General features: G+C 41.9%; 1 protein-coding gene across 1 annotated transcript in view; it reads right to left on the reverse strand.

Moving 5' to 3' along the window:
• Positions 1 to 19,021, reverse strand: part of sorl1 (sortilin-related receptor, L(DLR class) A repeats containing) — a 206,867-nt gene that overhangs the window by 153,499 nt on the left and 34,347 nt on the right. The window contains 1 exon segment of the mRNA XM_034169065.1: positions 4,826 to 4,942. Coding sequence (XP_034024956.1) covers positions 4,826 to 4,942 — 117 coding nt within the window.

The following is a 19,021-nucleotide window of genomic DNA, read 5'->3' on the forward strand; positions in this document are numbered from 1 at the left end:
CGCTGCACCATATGTTAGAGCACAGAATCATTGTAAACCATGATTTAGGACCACAGTGGCTCATGTTCGCAGATGATACCCAGCTTTATCTATCCATGAAGCCAGAGGACACACACCAATTAGCTAAACTGCAGGATTGTCTTACAGACATAAAGACATGGATGACCTCTAATTTCCTGCTTTTAAACTCAGATAAAACTGAAGTTATTGTACTTGGCCCCACAAATCTTAGAAACATGGTGTCTAACCAGATCCTTACTCTGGATGGCATTACCCTGACCTCTAGTAATACTGTGAGAAATCTTGGAGTCATTTTTGATCAGGATATGTAATTCAAAGCGCATATTAAACAAATATGTAGGACTGCTTTTTGCATTTACGCAAGTATCTCTAAAATCAGAAAGGTCTTGTCTCAGAGTGATGCTGAAAACTAATTCATGCATTTATTTCCTCTAGGCTGGACTACTGTAATTCATTATTATCAGGTTGTCCTAAAAGTTCCCTAAAAAGCCTTCAGTTAATTCAAAATGCTGCAGCTAGAGTACTGACGGGGACTAGAAGGAGAGAGCATATCTCACCCATATTGACCTCTCTTCATTGGCTTCCTGTTAATTCTAGAATAGAATTTAAAATTATTCTTCTTACTTATAAGGTTTTGAATAATCAGGTCCCATCTTATCTTAGGGACCTCGTAGTACCATATCACCCCAATAGAGCGCTTCGCTCTCAGACTGCAGGCTTACTTGTAGTTCCTAGGGTTTGTAAGAGTAGAATGGGAGGCAGAGCCTTCAGCTTTCAGGCTCCCTCTCCTGTGGAACCAGCTCCCAATTCAGATCAGGGAGACAGACACCCTCTCTACTTTTAAGATTAGGCTTAAAACTTTCCTTTTTGCTCAAGCTTATAGTTAGGGCTGGATCAGGTGACCCTGAACCATCCCTTAGTTATGCTGCTATAGACGTTAGACTGCTGGGGGGTTCCCATGATGCACTGTTTCTTTCCTCTTTTTGCTCTGTATGCACCACTCTGCATTTAATCATTAGTGATCGATCTCTGCTCCCCTCCACAGCATGTCTTTTTCCTGGTTCTCTCCCTCAGCCCCAACCAGTCCCAGCAGAAGACTGCCCCTCCCTGAGCCTGGTTCTGCTGGAGGTTTCTTCCTGTTAAAAGGGAGTTTTTTCCTTCCCACTGTAGCCAAGTGCTTGCTCACAGAGGGTCGTTTTGACCGTTGGGGTTTTACATAATTATTGTATGGCCTTGCCTTACAATATAAAGCGCCTTGGGGCAACTGTTTGTTGTGATTTGGCGCTATATAAAAAAATTGATTGATTGATTGATGTTCAACCATGTATAGTGATACATCAGTCAGTATTATCAGGCTGTTGGACACAAATGCACAGCTCAAACAAACAGTTCTGGTTGTAAAAAGTCTTTACTCCGGTGGATAGCAGAGGTCGGTACACAAGTAGGCAGTACAGGAAAAGCAGCAATACAAAAATCATCAGGCTAAAGGTGTGGTCGTTGCAACAGGCTGGAGGTCAGGAACACACAATGAGGCAGGCAGGACTAAGGAACGCAGGTACAGAGATTGAATGTGGCACAAGGCACAACAATATGGTAAAGGGACTAACACACCCAGTGAGCTCATATAACCCCAGGTGATGAGCAGCAAATCAAGAACAGGTGTGCATGGAAAGCACCAGAACAAGGGTGTGGCCACAGAGAGGGAAACACCCACCACCAAGAATCAAGAGACAGACAAGAGAGACAGAGACAGACAGACCCAAGCAGAAAAACCCCAGCAAGAGAATAAACATACAAAAACCAATGAATAGGAAAAACAACACACAGACCCGAAAAATAAAAGCCAAATACCCAGACAAAAACTCAAGCAAAAATTTAGACCATGGTCAAGTATGACCATGGTCTAAATTTGTCCTTTTGTCTGTTGTTGTTGTTTTTGGTTATTTTAAGCATTCTCAACTTATGACAACACAAAGGTCTGGTGGGGCTGGAAGTCCTTCTGATGTCCTTCCTCCGTCAGTTAACATTATGCACTTTCTGAGTGCATTTTGTAGTTGTTATTGTTAAACATGCTGGACTATGTGACTCACTTCTAGTTCTTTACTATATGGGTTTATTAAATTTGTTGTTCAAAGAAAGTCAAAAGAAATCCTCAGAAAATAGATTCTATACTTCCAACAGCACTTCCAGTCAAAGGTCACAACATCGGCGTTGTTCTGCGGATTCAGTTTATCAGTTTACACTTATCTGTGCAAATTGGTGACATTTACTGACACGTAAACACAACAGAGAAAATAAACCGTACTGTGTGGAGTGTCTGCGCCTGTGGCTGCCAGCTTTTATTCTGACCGAGCGTGTGTGTGTGTGTGTCAAGGTAACAGATGGAGGGATTAATATGGAGTGACTCTGCAAAGAGCATCAACAGAGACATGAGAAATATGTTGAGCAGAGTGCAAACACGAGCACATACCGTGCACACTGTGCCGCACCGATGGTTATGTTGACATAATTCAGAGAGCGGGATTCAATCATCAGCGTGGGTCCAGGATGTAATGCATTTGTTAAACTGGAAGGTAAATTCAGACTGTGCAGATGCTCACCACAGTATCCGACCAGCTTCAAGAAGGCCGTCAACACTGTGACATCTTGCATTTACCAAACCGAAAGCATTTGAAATGGAATATTAAAAAAAACAGTTATCTATCTAAAATGTGTGAATGAACATGAATCTGACCACTTTTCACCTTTAAAAATATTTTTATGTGGTAAAATATATATATTGGTTTGTGTTCTCCTGTGATTAATAATTTAATGAGGCCATAATGATTTTTTTCAATGAATAGTTATTGGCAGGTGTTTTTCTTATTCCAGGCATTAAATAACATTTTTACTAAAATTCAGAAACTGTGACACTGAACTGCGCAGTCTGGTGAAAAGTCAAAACCACGGGCTTCAACATTCAGCATATTTTGTGTGTGTGTGTGTGTGTGTGGTGTGTGTGTGTGTGTGGTGTGTGTGTGTGTGTGTGGTGTGTGTGTGTGTGTGTGGTGTGTGTGTGTGTGTGTGTGTGTGTGTGTGTGTGTGTGTGTGTGTGTGTGTGTATGTTTATTGGGGGGGGTGGCTTTTTTTATAGTCTTATCGAAAAAGGACTTGTCCTACAGCAACAAGTAAACAAACAAGAAGCAGCTGGTGTTACTTTCACATATATCATGAACTGAAAGGTAAACCAGGCGATGCCCAGGTGTGAGATTTCATAGACATTTATGGCCGCTTCACCTCTGACTGTATGGTTGCTAGGCAATCGCCCACCCACTCCCATCCCACTCCAGGTCCACAGGTGTCTGGAAACCCTTCCCAGCCTACCTATTAGACATGTGGTTTCTATGCAACCAGTGCTTTAATTTTCTTTGATTAAAGCCCTCAATCGCATCAAAGATGGAACTGAGTCACATTAAAACAATCTTTAATATTTGTCATTGAACTCTGACTGAATACTGAATATTAGGAATTAATGTTTGCATATATCAATTTTGCGGCCTTAAAGAAGGGATGGGACAAGCAGTGTCCAAAAGTATTTGGACACTGCTTGTCCCATCCCTTTCTTTTTAATGAATTGGTTGCTATGTTTATTGTTGCTAAGCAACAGGCCAGTCATGCCCACATACCCACACAAGGGGAATTGTTTGTGTTTGTGTGTGTGTTTGTGTGTGTGTGTGTGTGTGTGTGTTGTGTGTGTGTGTGTGTGTGTGTGTGTGTGTGTGTGTACGCGCACACAGGGAGGATGCTTGCTGTGGTTACTGCTGCTGAGCAACAGGCCAGTTTGGATAGACAGACAGACACACACACTCACATCTTGTTATCATTATCACATTTTCTAGCATGTAATGTAATAGGTAGCACATTGGATTAGTGGTTAGCACTGTTGCCTCACATCAAAAAGGTTGTGGGTTCGATTCCCACATAGGGCCTTTCTGTGTGGAGTTTGCTGGTTCTCTCCCACATCCAAATACATGCACGTTACGTGAATTGAATAGGTGTGTGAAGATCTGAATGTGTTTGTCTGTCTATATGAGGCTCTGCAATAGACTGTCTGGAGTGTACCCTGCCTCACACTCCATGACTGCTGGGATAGGCTCCAGCCTCCCTGTGATATTTAATTGGAGTAAGTGAGTATAGCAAATGGATGGATGGACATAATGTCATAGTAAGAGTAATCATCATATGCATAAATAAATTATCTGACCAGTAGATGTTAGTAGCTGCTAATGAGTTGTCAAATAAGGCTTCAAGTAATGAAGGTTTTGGTGAAGCAGTTGGCTGGGAGGCTTGTTTGCTGTTACGTACTACCACAAATATAAAATATTTGGACCAAAATCACTCTTTCCATAAATCCTGCCAACGCACACTCCAGCAGTGGCTTAATAGTTTTCTGACTTTAACCACTGGAAGAATGTCCCTGAAGATTTCTGAAGATTGCTGAACATGATGACTAATTATCCCGACAAGTAAACACAAGAATTATAATGCCATTATGCAGATGATCACACTCTGTGCTAACGATTAGCAGAAAAAAAGAATTTGACAACTTGTGCTCGTCTGATTCAGACAACTTAACAGAGCACTCCTGTTGTCTGTTCAGATTTTCTTGGTCTTGGTCAATCAAACAAGGATTAATATCGAACTCTTTGGCAATGCGATGACAACAGAGCATAAAGCAGTGTGGGCCAGCTAGTTTTCATGACATTAGTTCTACATCGCCCATGAGTCTGCGTCTGAGTCATAGCTGTGTTCAAGCTGCACTTACAGCGCTGGTTTTCAGTCCAGTGGCTCCCGCGCTGTCTCTGGCCAAAGCGACGATGACGTTGCTCTTCTCTCCAGCCCAGTGGACCACCATCTGGTTGTGAGAGTCATTCAGGCTGGCCTGCAGAAGAAATGTGCACATTAGTGAAGCATGAGAGACAAACGTGAACATAAAGTTGGATTTATAGTTCTGTGTCAGCAGGGTAGAGCAGAGTCCAGGGTCTGGTCGCAGCCAAGAGGTTGAACCTATAGCATGTAAAGGAAGCAAACGTGTGATTTATGTGTCCACCGCCAACCTCCATGTGCGAGTCTGCATCATTTTGAGCCAGATGCTGAGTGATGTTTGTTCTCGGCTTGTGTGATTTGTGAAATGTAAGATGTTTTGCTTCTTATTTCAGGATATTTGAGGCATTGGAAGATGATAACAATGAGGAGTGCACAGAGGACAAACCCAAACACTGAGGCTGAAGCCTGCAAAAACAAACGGCTGTCATCTCAAACTACCTGCTGATGGCTTCAGTTTATCCAGAAACCACCAGAGATCTATTTTAAAGACTAAAGTCGCTGACATTATGTGGCAAACGTGAGCCACGTGTTTGAATGAAGCAGAATAATGAAACAGAAGCTGGGAACAGAAACATCACGCAGCTTCAGTGAAGCACGACTTCGACGTCTCTCTTCCTCCGTCTCTCGTCTTCGACATCACAGTGAGATCCACAAGTGGTTTTCAGGATGAGCTACTGTAGCATTTTAAGGCTCCGGCAGCTTTACTAACTGAAGCAGTTAAAAGTGGAGAATAATGGCAGCGGTGAACTTACGTTTGCAGCAAACTGCAGCATCAGATTTATCGAAATGACACTGAGTGCAAAGCTGGACTCTTCAAAGTAAGATCACATCACGTGCAAATAAAATCGTCACCGTTTTAATGACCTGTCTTCTAACGAGCTCCAGAAACTGCAACCAGAGGCCTGATAAGCACTGCGCTGGGTGCACAGTTTAAAACTTCAGTCTCATTCCTCCACTTCAAGATCCTCGACTGACGTTTTCATGAACACATTTTAAATAATAGGTCACATTAAAAGGTGAGCAACTCATTTAAATGGTTTGTGCCAAACTGCAAGTGAATCTTTGTCCAATAACCTTTTTAAAAATGATTTTCAAACATCTAATTAATAAATGGAATGGTTTTGACAGTTTTGAATGTTTGGCCTCCAAATTAAAGTTCAAACAAGTTAGACGTTTATTGGATTTTATGACAAATGACGTACGTTACCCTGTAAGATAATAACTAACGCTAACAGAAAACTACTCCTTTAAACCAGTTAACTCAACCAATAATTTATTTTTTTTTTTTTAAACTAAAATCAGAGCAACTTTAACTTTTGACCCCTGTACAAACAGAACTTCACCTTTGTCACCATTTGTGCTGTTTTTACCCCATAACTCCAAAACATTCAGTCATAGATAGAGCCAAAACAACCTCTTGACGTGGAACTCTTCTCCTCTTGCTTGCCTCTACTGGTGGTTGGCTCTCACTGCGGTATTGTATCACTTCCTGTTCCGGACCACAGCGGTGTTTTGCTGTATCTGTTAGGTGTTTAATCTGCGCAGTTAGATTGATCTAGTTAACTAGATAACGATTTGTTTCACAGTGTAATCTTCACGTGCCTTAACTAAAGCACTCCCTCTGCTGAATCACCTCTGAATTATTTACACAGGCGACATTGAAGGAAATTTGAAACTGCTGGCTAAGGCTAAGTGTAAATTTGGTAAGATTGTAATTCACGTCGGCAGTAATGACACCCGGTTACGCCAATCGGAGGTCACTAAAATTAATATTGAATCGGTGTGTAACTTTGCAAAAACAATGTCGGACTCTGTAGTTTTCTCTGGGCCCCTCCCCAATCAGACCGGGAGTGACATGTTTAGCCGCATGTTCTCCCTGAATTGCTGGCTGTCTGAGTGGTGTCCAAAAAATGAGGTGGGCTTCATAGATAATTGGCAAAGCTTCTGGGGAAAACCTGGTCTTGTTAGGAGAGACGGCATCCATACCACTTTGGATGGAGCAGCTCTCATTTCTAGAAATCTGGCCAATTTTCTTAAATCCTCCAAACCGTGACTATCCAGGGTTGGGACCAGGAAGCAGAGTTGTAGTCTTACACACCTCTCTGCAGCTTCTCTTCCCATGCCATCCCCTCATTACCCCATCCCCATAGAGACGGTGCCTGCTCCCAGACCACCAATAACCAGCAAAAATCTATTTAAGCATAAAAATTCAAAAAGAAAAAATAATATAGTACCTTCAACTGCACCACAGACTAAAACAGTTAAATGTGGTCTATTAAACATTAGGTCTCTCTCTTCTAAGTCCCTGTTAGTAAATGATATAATAATTGATCAACATATTGATTTATTCTGCCTTACAGAAACCTGGTTACAGCAGGATGAATATGTTAGTTTAAATGAGTCAACACCCCCGAGTCACACTAACTGCCAGAACGCTCGTAGCACGGGCCGAGGGGGAGGATTAGCAGCAATCTTCCACTCCAGCTTATTAATTAATCAAAAATCCAGACAGAGCTTTAATTCATTTGAAAGCTTGACTCTTAGTCTTGTCCATCCAAATTGGAAGTCCCAAAACCAGTTTTATTTGTTATTATCTATCGTCCACCTGGTCGTTACTGTGAGTTTCTCTGTGAATTTTCAGACCTTTTGTCTGACTTAGTTCTTAGCTCAGATAAGATAATTATAGTGGGCGATTTTAACATCCACACAGATGCTGAGAATGACAGCCTCAACACTGCATTTATCTATTATTAGACTCAATTGGCTTTGCTCAAAATGTAAATGAGTCCACCCACCACTTTAATCATATCTTAGATCTTGTTCTGACTTATGGTATGGAAATTGAAGACTTAACAGTATTCCCTGAAAACTCCCTTCTGTCTGATCATTTCTTAATAACATTTACATTTACTCTGATGGACTACCCAGCAGTGGGGAATAAGTTTCATTACACTAGAAGTCTTTCAGAAAGCGCTGTAACTAGGTTAAGGATATGATTCCTTCTTTATGTTCTCTAATGCCATATACCAACACAGTGCAGAGTAGCTACCTAAACTCTGTAAGTGAGATAGAGTATCTCATCAATACTTTTACATCCTCATTGAAGACAACTTTGGATGCTGTAGCTCCTCTGAAAAAGAGAGCTTTAAATCAGAAGTGCCTTACTCCGTGGTATAACTCACAAACTCGCAGCTTAAAGCAGATAACCCGTAAGTTGGAGAGGAAATGGCATCTCACTAATTTAGAAGATCTTCACTTAGCCTGGAAAAAGAGTCTGTTGCTCTATAAAAAAGCTAACTGATCATCTGCAGAGGAATGGTCTATTTGAAGAGTTTCAGTCAGGTTTTAGAATTCATCATAGTACAGAAACAGCATTAGTGAAGGTTACAAATGATCTTCTTATGGCCTCAGACAGTGGACTCATCTCTGTGCTTGTTCTGTTAGACCTCAGTGCTGCTTTTGATACTGTTGACCATAAAATTTTATCACAGAGATTAGAGCATGCCATAGGTATTAAAGGCACTGCGCTGCGGTGGTTTGAATCATATTTATCTAATAGATTACAATTTGTTCATGTAAATGGGGAATCTTCTTCACAGACTAAGGTTAATTATGGAGTTCCACAAGGTTCTGTGCTAGGACCAATTTTATTCACTTTATACATGTTTCCCTTAGGCAGTATTATTAGATGGCATTGCTTAAATTTTCATTGTTATGCAGATGATACCCAGCTTTATCTATCCATGAAGCCAGAGGACAAACACCAATTAGCTAAACTGCAGGATTGTCTTACAGACATAAAGACATGGATGACCTCTAATTTCCTGCTTTTAAATTCAGATAAAACTGAAGTTATTGGGACTAGAAGGAGAGAGCATATCTCACCCATATTGGCCTCTCTTCATTGGCTTCCTGTTAATTCTAAAACAGAATTTAAAATTCTTCTTCTTACTTATAAGGTTTTGAATAATCAGGTCCCATCTTATCTTAGGGACCTCATAGTACCATATCACCCCAATAGAGCGCTTCGCTCTCAGACTGCAGGCTTACTTGTAGTTCCTTGGGTTTGTAAGAGTAGAATGGGAGGCAGAGCCTTCAGCTTTCAGGCTCCTCTCCTGTGGAACCAGCTCCCAATTCAGATCAGGGAGACAGACACCCTCTCTACTTTTAAGATTAGGCTTAAACTTTCCTTTTTGCTAAAGCTTATAGTTAGGGCTGGATCAGGTGACCCTGAACCATCCCTTAGTTATGCTGCTATAGACTTAGACTGCTGGGGGGTTCCCATGATGCACTGAGTGTTTCTTTCTCTTTTTGCTCTGTATTCACCACTCTGCATTTAATCATTAGTGATTGATCTCTGCTCCCCTCCACAGCATGTCTTTTTCCTGGTTCTCTCCCTCAGCCCCAACCAGTCCCAGCAGAAGACTGCTCCTCCCTGAGCCTGGTTCTGCTGGAGGTTTCTTCCTGTTAAAAGGGAGTTTTTCCTTCCCACTGTTGCCAAGTGCTTGCTCACAGGGGGTTGTTTTGACCGTTGGGGTTTTTCCGTAATTATTGTATGGCCTTGCCTTACAATATAAAGCGCCTTGGGGCAACTGTTTGTTGTGATTTGGCGCTATATAAATAAAATTGATTTGATTTGATTTAGATAGGGATGGGTACTGATAAGATTGTATCAATATCGGTGCCATTATCGATTCTGCTTATCAATCCGATTCCTTATCGATTCCCTTATCGATACCTCTTGTGAATTTTGTACTAAAAGTAGGCTTTACAGGTTTTCTATGTATTCCACTGAGTCTTAAAGTAAATAAATATGAAATTGGTCACTGTATCCTTGATCTCTGGACATAAATTAAAAAAAATGGTGTTTCGCTTTGAAGTTATTAATTCCGACTGGATTCTATTGTTCTAGCTTTCCTTTCCTTATTCAAATTCATTCCAGTAGTATTCTGCTCTTACTAGGATGCAGCAGTTTTCTAGCTTGGCAGATAGTTCTGGAGGAAATCACTGAAGAAATTAACACATTGAAAATATGGTTTGACCGAAACAAACTGTCATTAAACTTAAATAAGACAGGGATGAAATGGAGGTGTAAGAGTCACTAGGTGTTCACAGGAAACAGTTATTTATTTCTGTATGTATGTATTTATTTATTTATTTATGTATGTTCATTGTTAGTTGGTTTTATATTTTCTGTTGTGTTTCTATTCAAGTTCTTTTTGTCTCCTTCTCTAAAATTGTATATAATAACTAATCATTAGATTATTAATATATAAACAAAAATAAATTTAAAAAAAATTACAATCTATCATATATTTGACTCTTTTACGACAACAAACGCTTGACAGCTGCAACTGCTTAATGCTAATTTTAACATTGAAAATGCCACAGACATGCTAATGTGTTAGCATCGGTCCCGTTTTTAAGTTATAAAATACATCTATTAACTGTTTCAGAAGACCATAACAGGTCGGTTTAACATAAAAAGGTAAATAATACTCACAACCATATGCCCTTTAGGGTTTTAGCGGGGGAAAGCGAAAGAAAAAAATTAACCAATGAAGTAATGATCGAAGCACTGCTTCTATCTGCGAATCACTGCTTCAATTGGTTCAAGGTTCAAAGCAAAGCCGTGCTGCAGAAAAGTTGATTACAAACCCGCTGCAGGGTCTGTAATCAATGTAGAGAAATTATCATTTTCCTGACCAACACCCCCAAAAACAACGGCCACTCTGAAGGACCGATAAGGGAATTGTTAAGTAAAAAGGTTATTGATGTCGGTGGCTCGAATCATTTCTTAACGATACCCGAAAGGAACCCGTTCTCGATACCCAGCCCTAGTCATACATAATCCAAACTATACCTTTTTGGACATGTTATTATCAGACAAATAATGTGGTATACTTTTCAATATGATTGGAGTATTTTTAGCTTTTGACCCCTGTGTAATTCTTCATCCCCCCAACCTGGCTACAGCTACTGTTCTGGGACGGCTATCATTCATTTTTTGTGTACAGTGGCCCCTCGCTATAACGCGGTTCACCTTTCGCGGCCTCGCAGTTTCACAGATTTTTTTTAGTGCAATTTTGCATGCTTCTTCTCCTTTAGTTTTTTTTTTTTTAACAGCGCATTGTGTTCTGCATCCTTATCAGGCGGGCCGGTCACGGCAACCAGTCAGCATCACCGTGATTGCTCTCACTGCCTTCGATGTGCTTACCAAGTCTGCGGGCTCGGTAAGCGCGACTTCTTGCGGAAAAATCCGCAGCGTTGCATGGTCTCCGTAACCGCAGCCGCAGAGCTCCGTGGCCACTGAGAGAGGATTGTATCTTTTCATGACTTGGATGCGGGGCCCGCATCCGTATCCCGCAACGGTAACACCGGAGGCAGTGAGCGAAGGGAGAGCACGCGCATTGTGTTCTGCGTGTGTCTTTTTATCTTCTCGTCCAGAAGAAAAAAGAGCGCCAACAACTACCCATAACTATGTTCTTCACTTGGAAATAGACACCTGCACCGAGATGTCACTCAGTGGAAAAAGACGCTACAGCGGAGCGGCGCCAGGACGAAGAGGCGCAGTCAGAGGAACTGTGAAATAATGTTGAGTGACTACTAATAATTTCTTATGTGTCCAACCTCGTAGGTTGATCGTTAAAATTAAATTTGTTAGTTATAAAAGCCGTGTATAAAGTGTGTAGTGAGGGGTTTTACAGCCTAAAAACATCTGTCATAATTGTAAAAAATAACGCTGACTACTTCGCGGATTTCGCCTATTGCAGGTTATTTTTAGAACGTAACTCGATAAACGAGGGACCACTGTATGTCACAGTACACTGAGGCTGGGTTGTAAGTGTCATTTAATCCATTTAAGTGGTATCAAAAACCTGCTTGACCCATGGACTATGAGTACCATGCCTGAAGGCCACACTGAACAGTATGTGGCACTGTATCAGATTCTGTTCTGAAAACCACAAACAGAAGAGGAATCTTCAGTGAAGATGACACCTTGACAATGCACGTGTCAAGTGAATGTCTTTACAGCAGTTCGAGCACAAATTTGGCCATAAATGCTGTGGGAGATTTCTAAAGGCTGAGAACCACCTGCTGGACTGAATTCAACATCACACCAAGACTGGAACCATTTCTGCTTCAGCATCTTAGAAATCAAGGAGCCTTCAAACTAGATGGACGTGATGAAAGTGTGATTCTTTTGCTTGACAAGGATCAGACACCACTGGGACAACTGCAGCCAAATTAGACTGACACAACCATCACATTTGTGGATCAGTCATTTGGTTGTGTAAAAAATCGTGTTCAAAAAAGAAAAGAAAAAGAAGCATCAATAAAAGGAAGTGCGAGTGAATATTTGTCAGTAAATGCCCAAAGGAGACATCAAAGCTTTGAGTCACAAGACTTTGGGAAACACGTCTGTTCCATGGACCAGGTGCAGTATGTTCCAAAAGCAGACACCAAGCCTTACAAAGCCCCACACTACTAAACTTTGTCAATAAAATAGTTACTTTGAGCCTAAAACAAACAAAGCCAGATTTTTGTGACGAGCCGTTACATGCACCTGGAAACTGCCTCCATTCCGTACCTGAGCTTGGAGCCAAATAAAACACCTCTGATGTTGCATCGCTGCAGTGATTCCCCCTGGGCCACCGTTTAACAGCATCTTTACTACGTAGTTATGCAGTCAATATGTAATTGACTTTGCAACTTTTTTTTTTTTCCTGCAGTTGCAGCAGCACTTAATGCTGGCAAAGCTGAAAACGCAGCTTTGGGAAGGAGCCAGTGACGCTAAAAACCACGACCACACAGCATTTAGAGTATCCATCCAACGTATTAATCACCACAGGAACGTGCTAGTAAACAAGCTGAATGAAGTGTCCTGCAGCAAGCCCGCTTCATGTAGTTTGTCGTCACCCCCACACGAGTGCGCGACCACTGCTGGAGGATTAACCGTCGAGGTGAAAGATGTCGACCGCCAGTAGCACAAATAAAGTGAAACTCAAACAGTCCGTGTAATTCCTCAAAATATGTCTGGAATGAGGGAACAACTGTTGAAATGGTGCCTTTAATGGCCCAGAAAATGAAAGTCATCTGTAGTAATTATTGCTTCGCTGACTGACTGAGAAGAACAGCAGCTTTTCTTAGGTTAATGGGTTTTTTTTTTTATTGTAACCACGATATCTCAAAATGCGATGGTTGGATTTTGAAGACTTTTTGTGCAGACTTGCTCTCTGGAGTCAAGGAAAGTGTAATTAAACATTTGTGGAACTCACTCTAATTTTACCATTATCTTTAACATTTCTCACATAAAATCACAATGATTTGATTGTGGGGAAAAAGTTAGAATTCTAAGGTTCCCTGCTTTTTTGGTTGATGGTGGCAATAATTGTGGGCCATTGAAGACAGGGTAGAAATGTTCTCTCTCTAATGTCATTATTATTATTTTTATTATTATTACTGACAGTGACAATTGTCTCTGATAATCAGTACGGGTGGAACAATACATCACGTATCATGATAAGGGCAATTCCATGTTGCAGAAGCTCACAGGCCAAAAAATAGTTTTAGAAATTGGGGAGAATAGTGTTTGAAATTGTAAGAGCAAATATTTACTTGTGCAGAAAGTAATTAATTCCAGTTACAGTATGTGACGTTAGGGTATTCTCTGTTAAATATTGTTAGCTGCCAGTGTTGACAACTTCAAAGTTAAGATATTACTGTTTTGTGTTAATGAGAACATTGCACGTCAGTTGAAGTGAGACACTGGTTGCCAGCACTGCACCTACCTTGGCCCAGAAATCATAAAATACCAACATAATCATTAAGGTGTCAAATTATAGAATATGGGAATTACTTGTCAAAGTACATTGTTTCATCGGCAAAAAATGTTTTTGTAACTTTAAATATAGTGTGACATACTGTAACATCAGTCATGTAACGTCAGTCACACATATTTATGCAATCATTCAGTTTATGGCTTTGATTTGTAACATAGCAAGGGGCAGCAGAATGACGGCTGCTTGCAACCTCATATCCTAGATACAAACCCTTAGAAATCCTAGTCATTAACCCGGTATAGTTTGAAGACAAAGTTGCAATAAAGTTTATGACTTTTCTTAATGGCTGTTTTTTGCAGCGTCAGTCACACCTATAGTATTAAGTACCACCAACTTGTACTAAGCACCAACAAAGTTTCTGTCCCCTACTAAGTAGACCTTGTCCCTATTATGCCTTCCACAAGATAGGAACACTCTGGGGCTGTATGTTTTAAGTCATGGTCACGTCAAAAGGCCTTCTTCCTATCTGTGGGATTGCCCATAATCTTATCATGGACCTATATCAAATTGTAGCATTTTCTGAAATTTATATTCTTTATTTTGCCTTCAAAAGAAGAGATATAAAATAAACATATACATACAGTACTCTGCACGCTCTACACACCATCATATAAATGCAGTAAACATATACAAGTAAATATGCAAGTAAGTATGTCTATAACGGTGTTTTTGAGTGTGCATTTGACTGTGCACTCAGTATCATCAGAGGGAGTTTTCCTTTACCACTGTCACCTGTGTGTTTGCTCTAGGGGTTGGTAAGATTAGACCTTACTTGTGTGAAGCATCTTGAGGCAGCTTTGTTGTGATTTGGTGCTACATAAACTAAATTAAATTGAATTGCATGACTTTATTAATCAATCAATTTATACCAATCAATCACAAGTATTTTGCTAATCAATAAACACATATACTATTCTATGTTATTGAGATGTGAGCAAAAGGCGTTTGGTAAACGATGTCTTTATTGACCTTTGATATTTGCACAAACTACTCCCAAGAGTAATTACCGTCCGATATCTATGCAAGTAATATTGCTCCTGAGTTTGAAGGTAATCCGTCCAGCCATTTTCAAATTATCTTTGTCAGACACACAAACATCTGAGAAACCAATACCTTCCTCACCATTTCACCAAATCGCAGGGTAATAATGACCATCAAGGACTACAATTTATTCTTCAGAACAGACATTGACGGAGGTCTACAGACAATGGTAAATGGTAAATGGACTGCATTTTATATAGCGCTTTTCCATCTGTATCAGACGCTCAAAGCGCTTTACAATAATGCCTCACATTCATCCCGATGTCAGGGTGCTGCCATACAAGGCGCTCACTACACACCGGGAGCAATAGAGGATTAAAGGCCTTGCCCAAGGGCCCTTAGTGATTTTCCAGTCAGGCGGGGATTTGAACCCATGATCTTCTGGACTCAAGCCCAACACCTTAACCACTAGACCATCACCTCCCCCTACTGACAATTCCTTTGACTTCATGCTTAGTTTGTGCTCTGACATGGACTTTTCAACTGTGGGCCCCTTATATGTAGACATGTGTGTGTCTTTCCAAATCGTGCCCAATTAAGTGAATTTACCCCAGGTGGACTCCAATTAAGCTGTAGAAACATCTCAAGGATGATAGATGGAAACGTGATGCACCCGAGTTCAATACTTACATGTGACTTCTTAGTTTTGTTATTTTTAATAAAATTGTAAAAATTGCAAAAAAAAAAAAAAACTTTTCTCACACTGTCATTATGGGGTGTTGTGTGTAAAGTTTTGAGGAAACAAAATGAATTTCATCTATTTTGGAATAAGGCTGTAACATAAAAAAATGTGGGAAAAGCACAGTGCTGTGAATACTTTCTAGTACCAGCTTTGGAAAACCGATAAAGACAGGCAGAGTCGAGTCAAGTAGGTACTATGCAATAGAAAAGCCTCATTAGCGAGCCTCAGATGAAGAGTATTGTGATGAAACATCAACTACAACATTTCAGCCATGTGGCACGTTCCTCTGTGCATGACCCAGCAGGCCTCATTGTTGAGCACCCCAGCAAATGGAGAAAGACCAAGGGCAAAAGCATGTTTCACCTGGATGCAACAGATAGATGGAACTTTTCAGAAGTAGGATTGGACCACTTAAAAAGCTAAATGAGAACTATTTCTAAGTCCTATTTTCTTGCTCATTTTAGTCATAAAAAAAACAGATTTTCCCATACTGGCAAGATGGAAGAACTCTAATACACAGTCTGTCACATGGCTTAGAATATGGTGTCATTACAATTCCATAAAAAAAAAAAAAAATAAATAAAAAAAAATCACATTTGTATTGGACTGTTACTGTTCTCTTTCTACATTTATCTCAACATTTGACTTTAGCAATTTCTGCTTTTATAACAACTGATAATGTCTTAACATGAACAAAAAGCAAAATTGTTACAAATAAAGCTGCACTTACTGTTGATTAAGTTAACAATATCACTTTTAGTTCTCAGGAACACTGATTTGAGTTTAAATTAGATTCTTATTCACTTTATACACATGGGAAATGCAATAACACAGATTTTACGTCCACTGATGACATCAGCATTTCTGGGATACTGACAATTTATGTGTCACGCAAAACAATGTACAAACGTTTTTCACATCAATATTTGACTTTTAGAGCATGTTAAATGTTTATCATGTTTTCCTGCAGTAGTGCAGCGGATAACTGAAAAAAATGCTTCAAATGGTGAAGCAAGCACCAAATTTGGCACACATACTCCTTAGACATTACTCTTTTAAAAATGCCGGGTACCCACATGAACTTTCAATAGGCGGCGAAGAAGGGTTCTATTGAAGTATTACACAGGGGTCAAAATTTAAAAATGCTCCAATCATATTGAAAGGTATTCCATGTTATTTGTCTGATCATAAAGATTCCAAAAAGGTATAGTTTGGACTGTCTGTGAATGAATGGTCTGAAGTTATAGGGTAAAAACAGCAAGAACACTGAGAAAGGTCAATTTCAGTTGTACAGGGGTCAAAAGTTAAAGATGCTCCAATTTTGGTAAAAAGTGGTGCAAATTACTGGTTGAGCTAATAGGATTAATAAATGGAATAGTTTTGACTGTGTTGCGTGCTTGGTTTGCAAAGTAAAGGTTAAACAATATCAGCATCCATTGGACTCTATGACATGTGACATATGCTACCCTGTAACATGATAACTAAGCACGATACATGACCGTATTCACCAAACTAATAATTTGCATCACTTTTTACTGTGTAGGCTCTCAGTTGTCCAGGTGGTTTCTTCTTGGTCCAGCTTCTCTACTATCACTTTTTACCAAAATTGGAGCAACTTTAATTTTTGACCCCTGTACAAATTGAAATTGACCTTTGACACTGTTCTTGCTGTTTTTACCCCATAACTCCGGAACATTCATTCACAGATAGTCCAAACTATACCTTTTTGGAATCTTTATGATCAGACAAATAATATGGAAACCTTTCTGTTGGGAAGGTGTCGTAACACGGACCCACAACAGGGGGCGCAAATGAACGGACAATGAATAAGCCAAAAAGTAACAATTTAATGTTGTGATAATACACAACTAAATTCACAGAAATCTGCACAGTCAATTGACACCAGGTGACGTGTGGGCAGGCTCGAAGATAGAAGACCCCCGACGAGAGAGAAGCCGCGTCCCACACGGCTTCCACCACCAACGGTCTGAAGAACACCGGAGCCGCCAAGTCCCGAGTCCCCAGGTGGCCTCTGTCTTCGGCTGTCGACCCTGGTTCTGCTGGCAGAAAGCAGAGATAAGATGAATGAGTGTGAGTCCGCACACTCAGTAATCCACAGTCTATACACAGTTAGGAGGGAGCACCTCCACCTCCAATCACACACTCGTGCAGCTCCTGGTTAACCACTTATCTGGGTTGGAGTGTGAGGCGAAGCCGTCGCTGTCACACCAAACGCCAATCCCACAGACAAGGCAACACTCCAGGAAAACGGCTGCAACAGAAGTTCAGGTTATTACACACAAAGTGTCAGTCAGCAGAGAAATTACCTCTTCAGTAGTTGCGATTTCTCGGCGAGGAGGTGGAGTTGCAGTCCAGCTTTTATGGTGGTGATGATGATGAACGAGTGACAGCTGGTGCAGAGAATGACAGCTGTCACTTCTTCTGGGTCTGGCGCCCTCTCGTGCTTGGAGCCCGCACTCCAAGCAGGGCGCCCTCTGGTGGTGGTGGGCCAGCAGTACCTCCTCTTCAGCGGCCCACATAACAGGACCCCCCCCCCCCTCAACGGGCGCCTCCTGGCGTCCGACCAGGCTTGTCCGGATGTCTTGTGTAGAAATCAGCCAGGAGGGCCGGGTCCAGGATGAAGCTCCTCTTCACCCAGGAGCGTTCTTCAGGTCCATACCCCTCCCAGTCCACTAGATATTGGAAACCCCGGCCCTTACGACGGACGTCCAGGAGCCTGCGGACTGTCCAGGCAGGCTCCCCGTCAATGAGCCGGGCAGGAGGCGGCGTAGGTCCCGGAGCACAGAGGGGCGAGGTGTGGTGTGGCTTTAGACGGGAAACATGAAAAACAGGGTGAATCCGCAGTGAAGCCGGGAGTTGGAGCTTCACTGCGGACGGGTTGATGATCTTGAGAACACGAAATGGACCAATGAACCTGTCTTTCAGTTTCGGGGAATCGACACACAGAGGGATGTCCTTGGTCGAGAGCCACACCTCCTGCCCGGGCTGGTATGTGGGGGCCGGGGAACGCCGGCGGTCAGCATGGGCCTTGGCCCTCGTCCGGGCCTTTAACAGGGCAGAGCGGGCGGTCCGCCACACCCGGCGGCACCTCCTGAGGTGGGCCTGGACCGAGGGCACACCGACCTCTCCCTCCACCAGCGGGAACAATGGGGGCTGGTACCCCAAACATGCCTCAAAAGGGGAGAGGCCGGTAGCAGACGAAACTTGGCTTTTATGGGCATACTCGATCCAGGCCAGATGGTGACTCCAGGCCGCCGGGTGCGCGGAGGTGAAGCAACGAAGGGCCTGCTCCAGCTCCTGGTTAGCCCGCTCTGCCTGGCCGTTTGTCTGGGGGTGGTACCCAGGACGAGAGACTCACGGTGGCCCCCAGCTCCTTACAGAAACTCTTCCACACCTGCGAAGAGAACTGGGGACCACGATCTGAAACAATGTCCGATGGTATCCCATGCAGCCGCATGACGTGGTGGACCAGGAGGTCTGCCGTCTCCTGGGCCGTCGGGAGCTTCGGGAGGGCCACAAAGTGGACCGCCTTGGAGAACCGGTCCAC

This window comes from Thalassophryne amazonica, chromosome 4, assembly GCF_902500255.1.
Source record: "Thalassophryne amazonica chromosome 4, fThaAma1.1, whole genome shotgun sequence".
Classification (NCBI taxonomy): Eukaryota; Metazoa; Chordata; class Actinopteri; order Batrachoidiformes; family Batrachoididae; genus Thalassophryne; species Thalassophryne amazonica.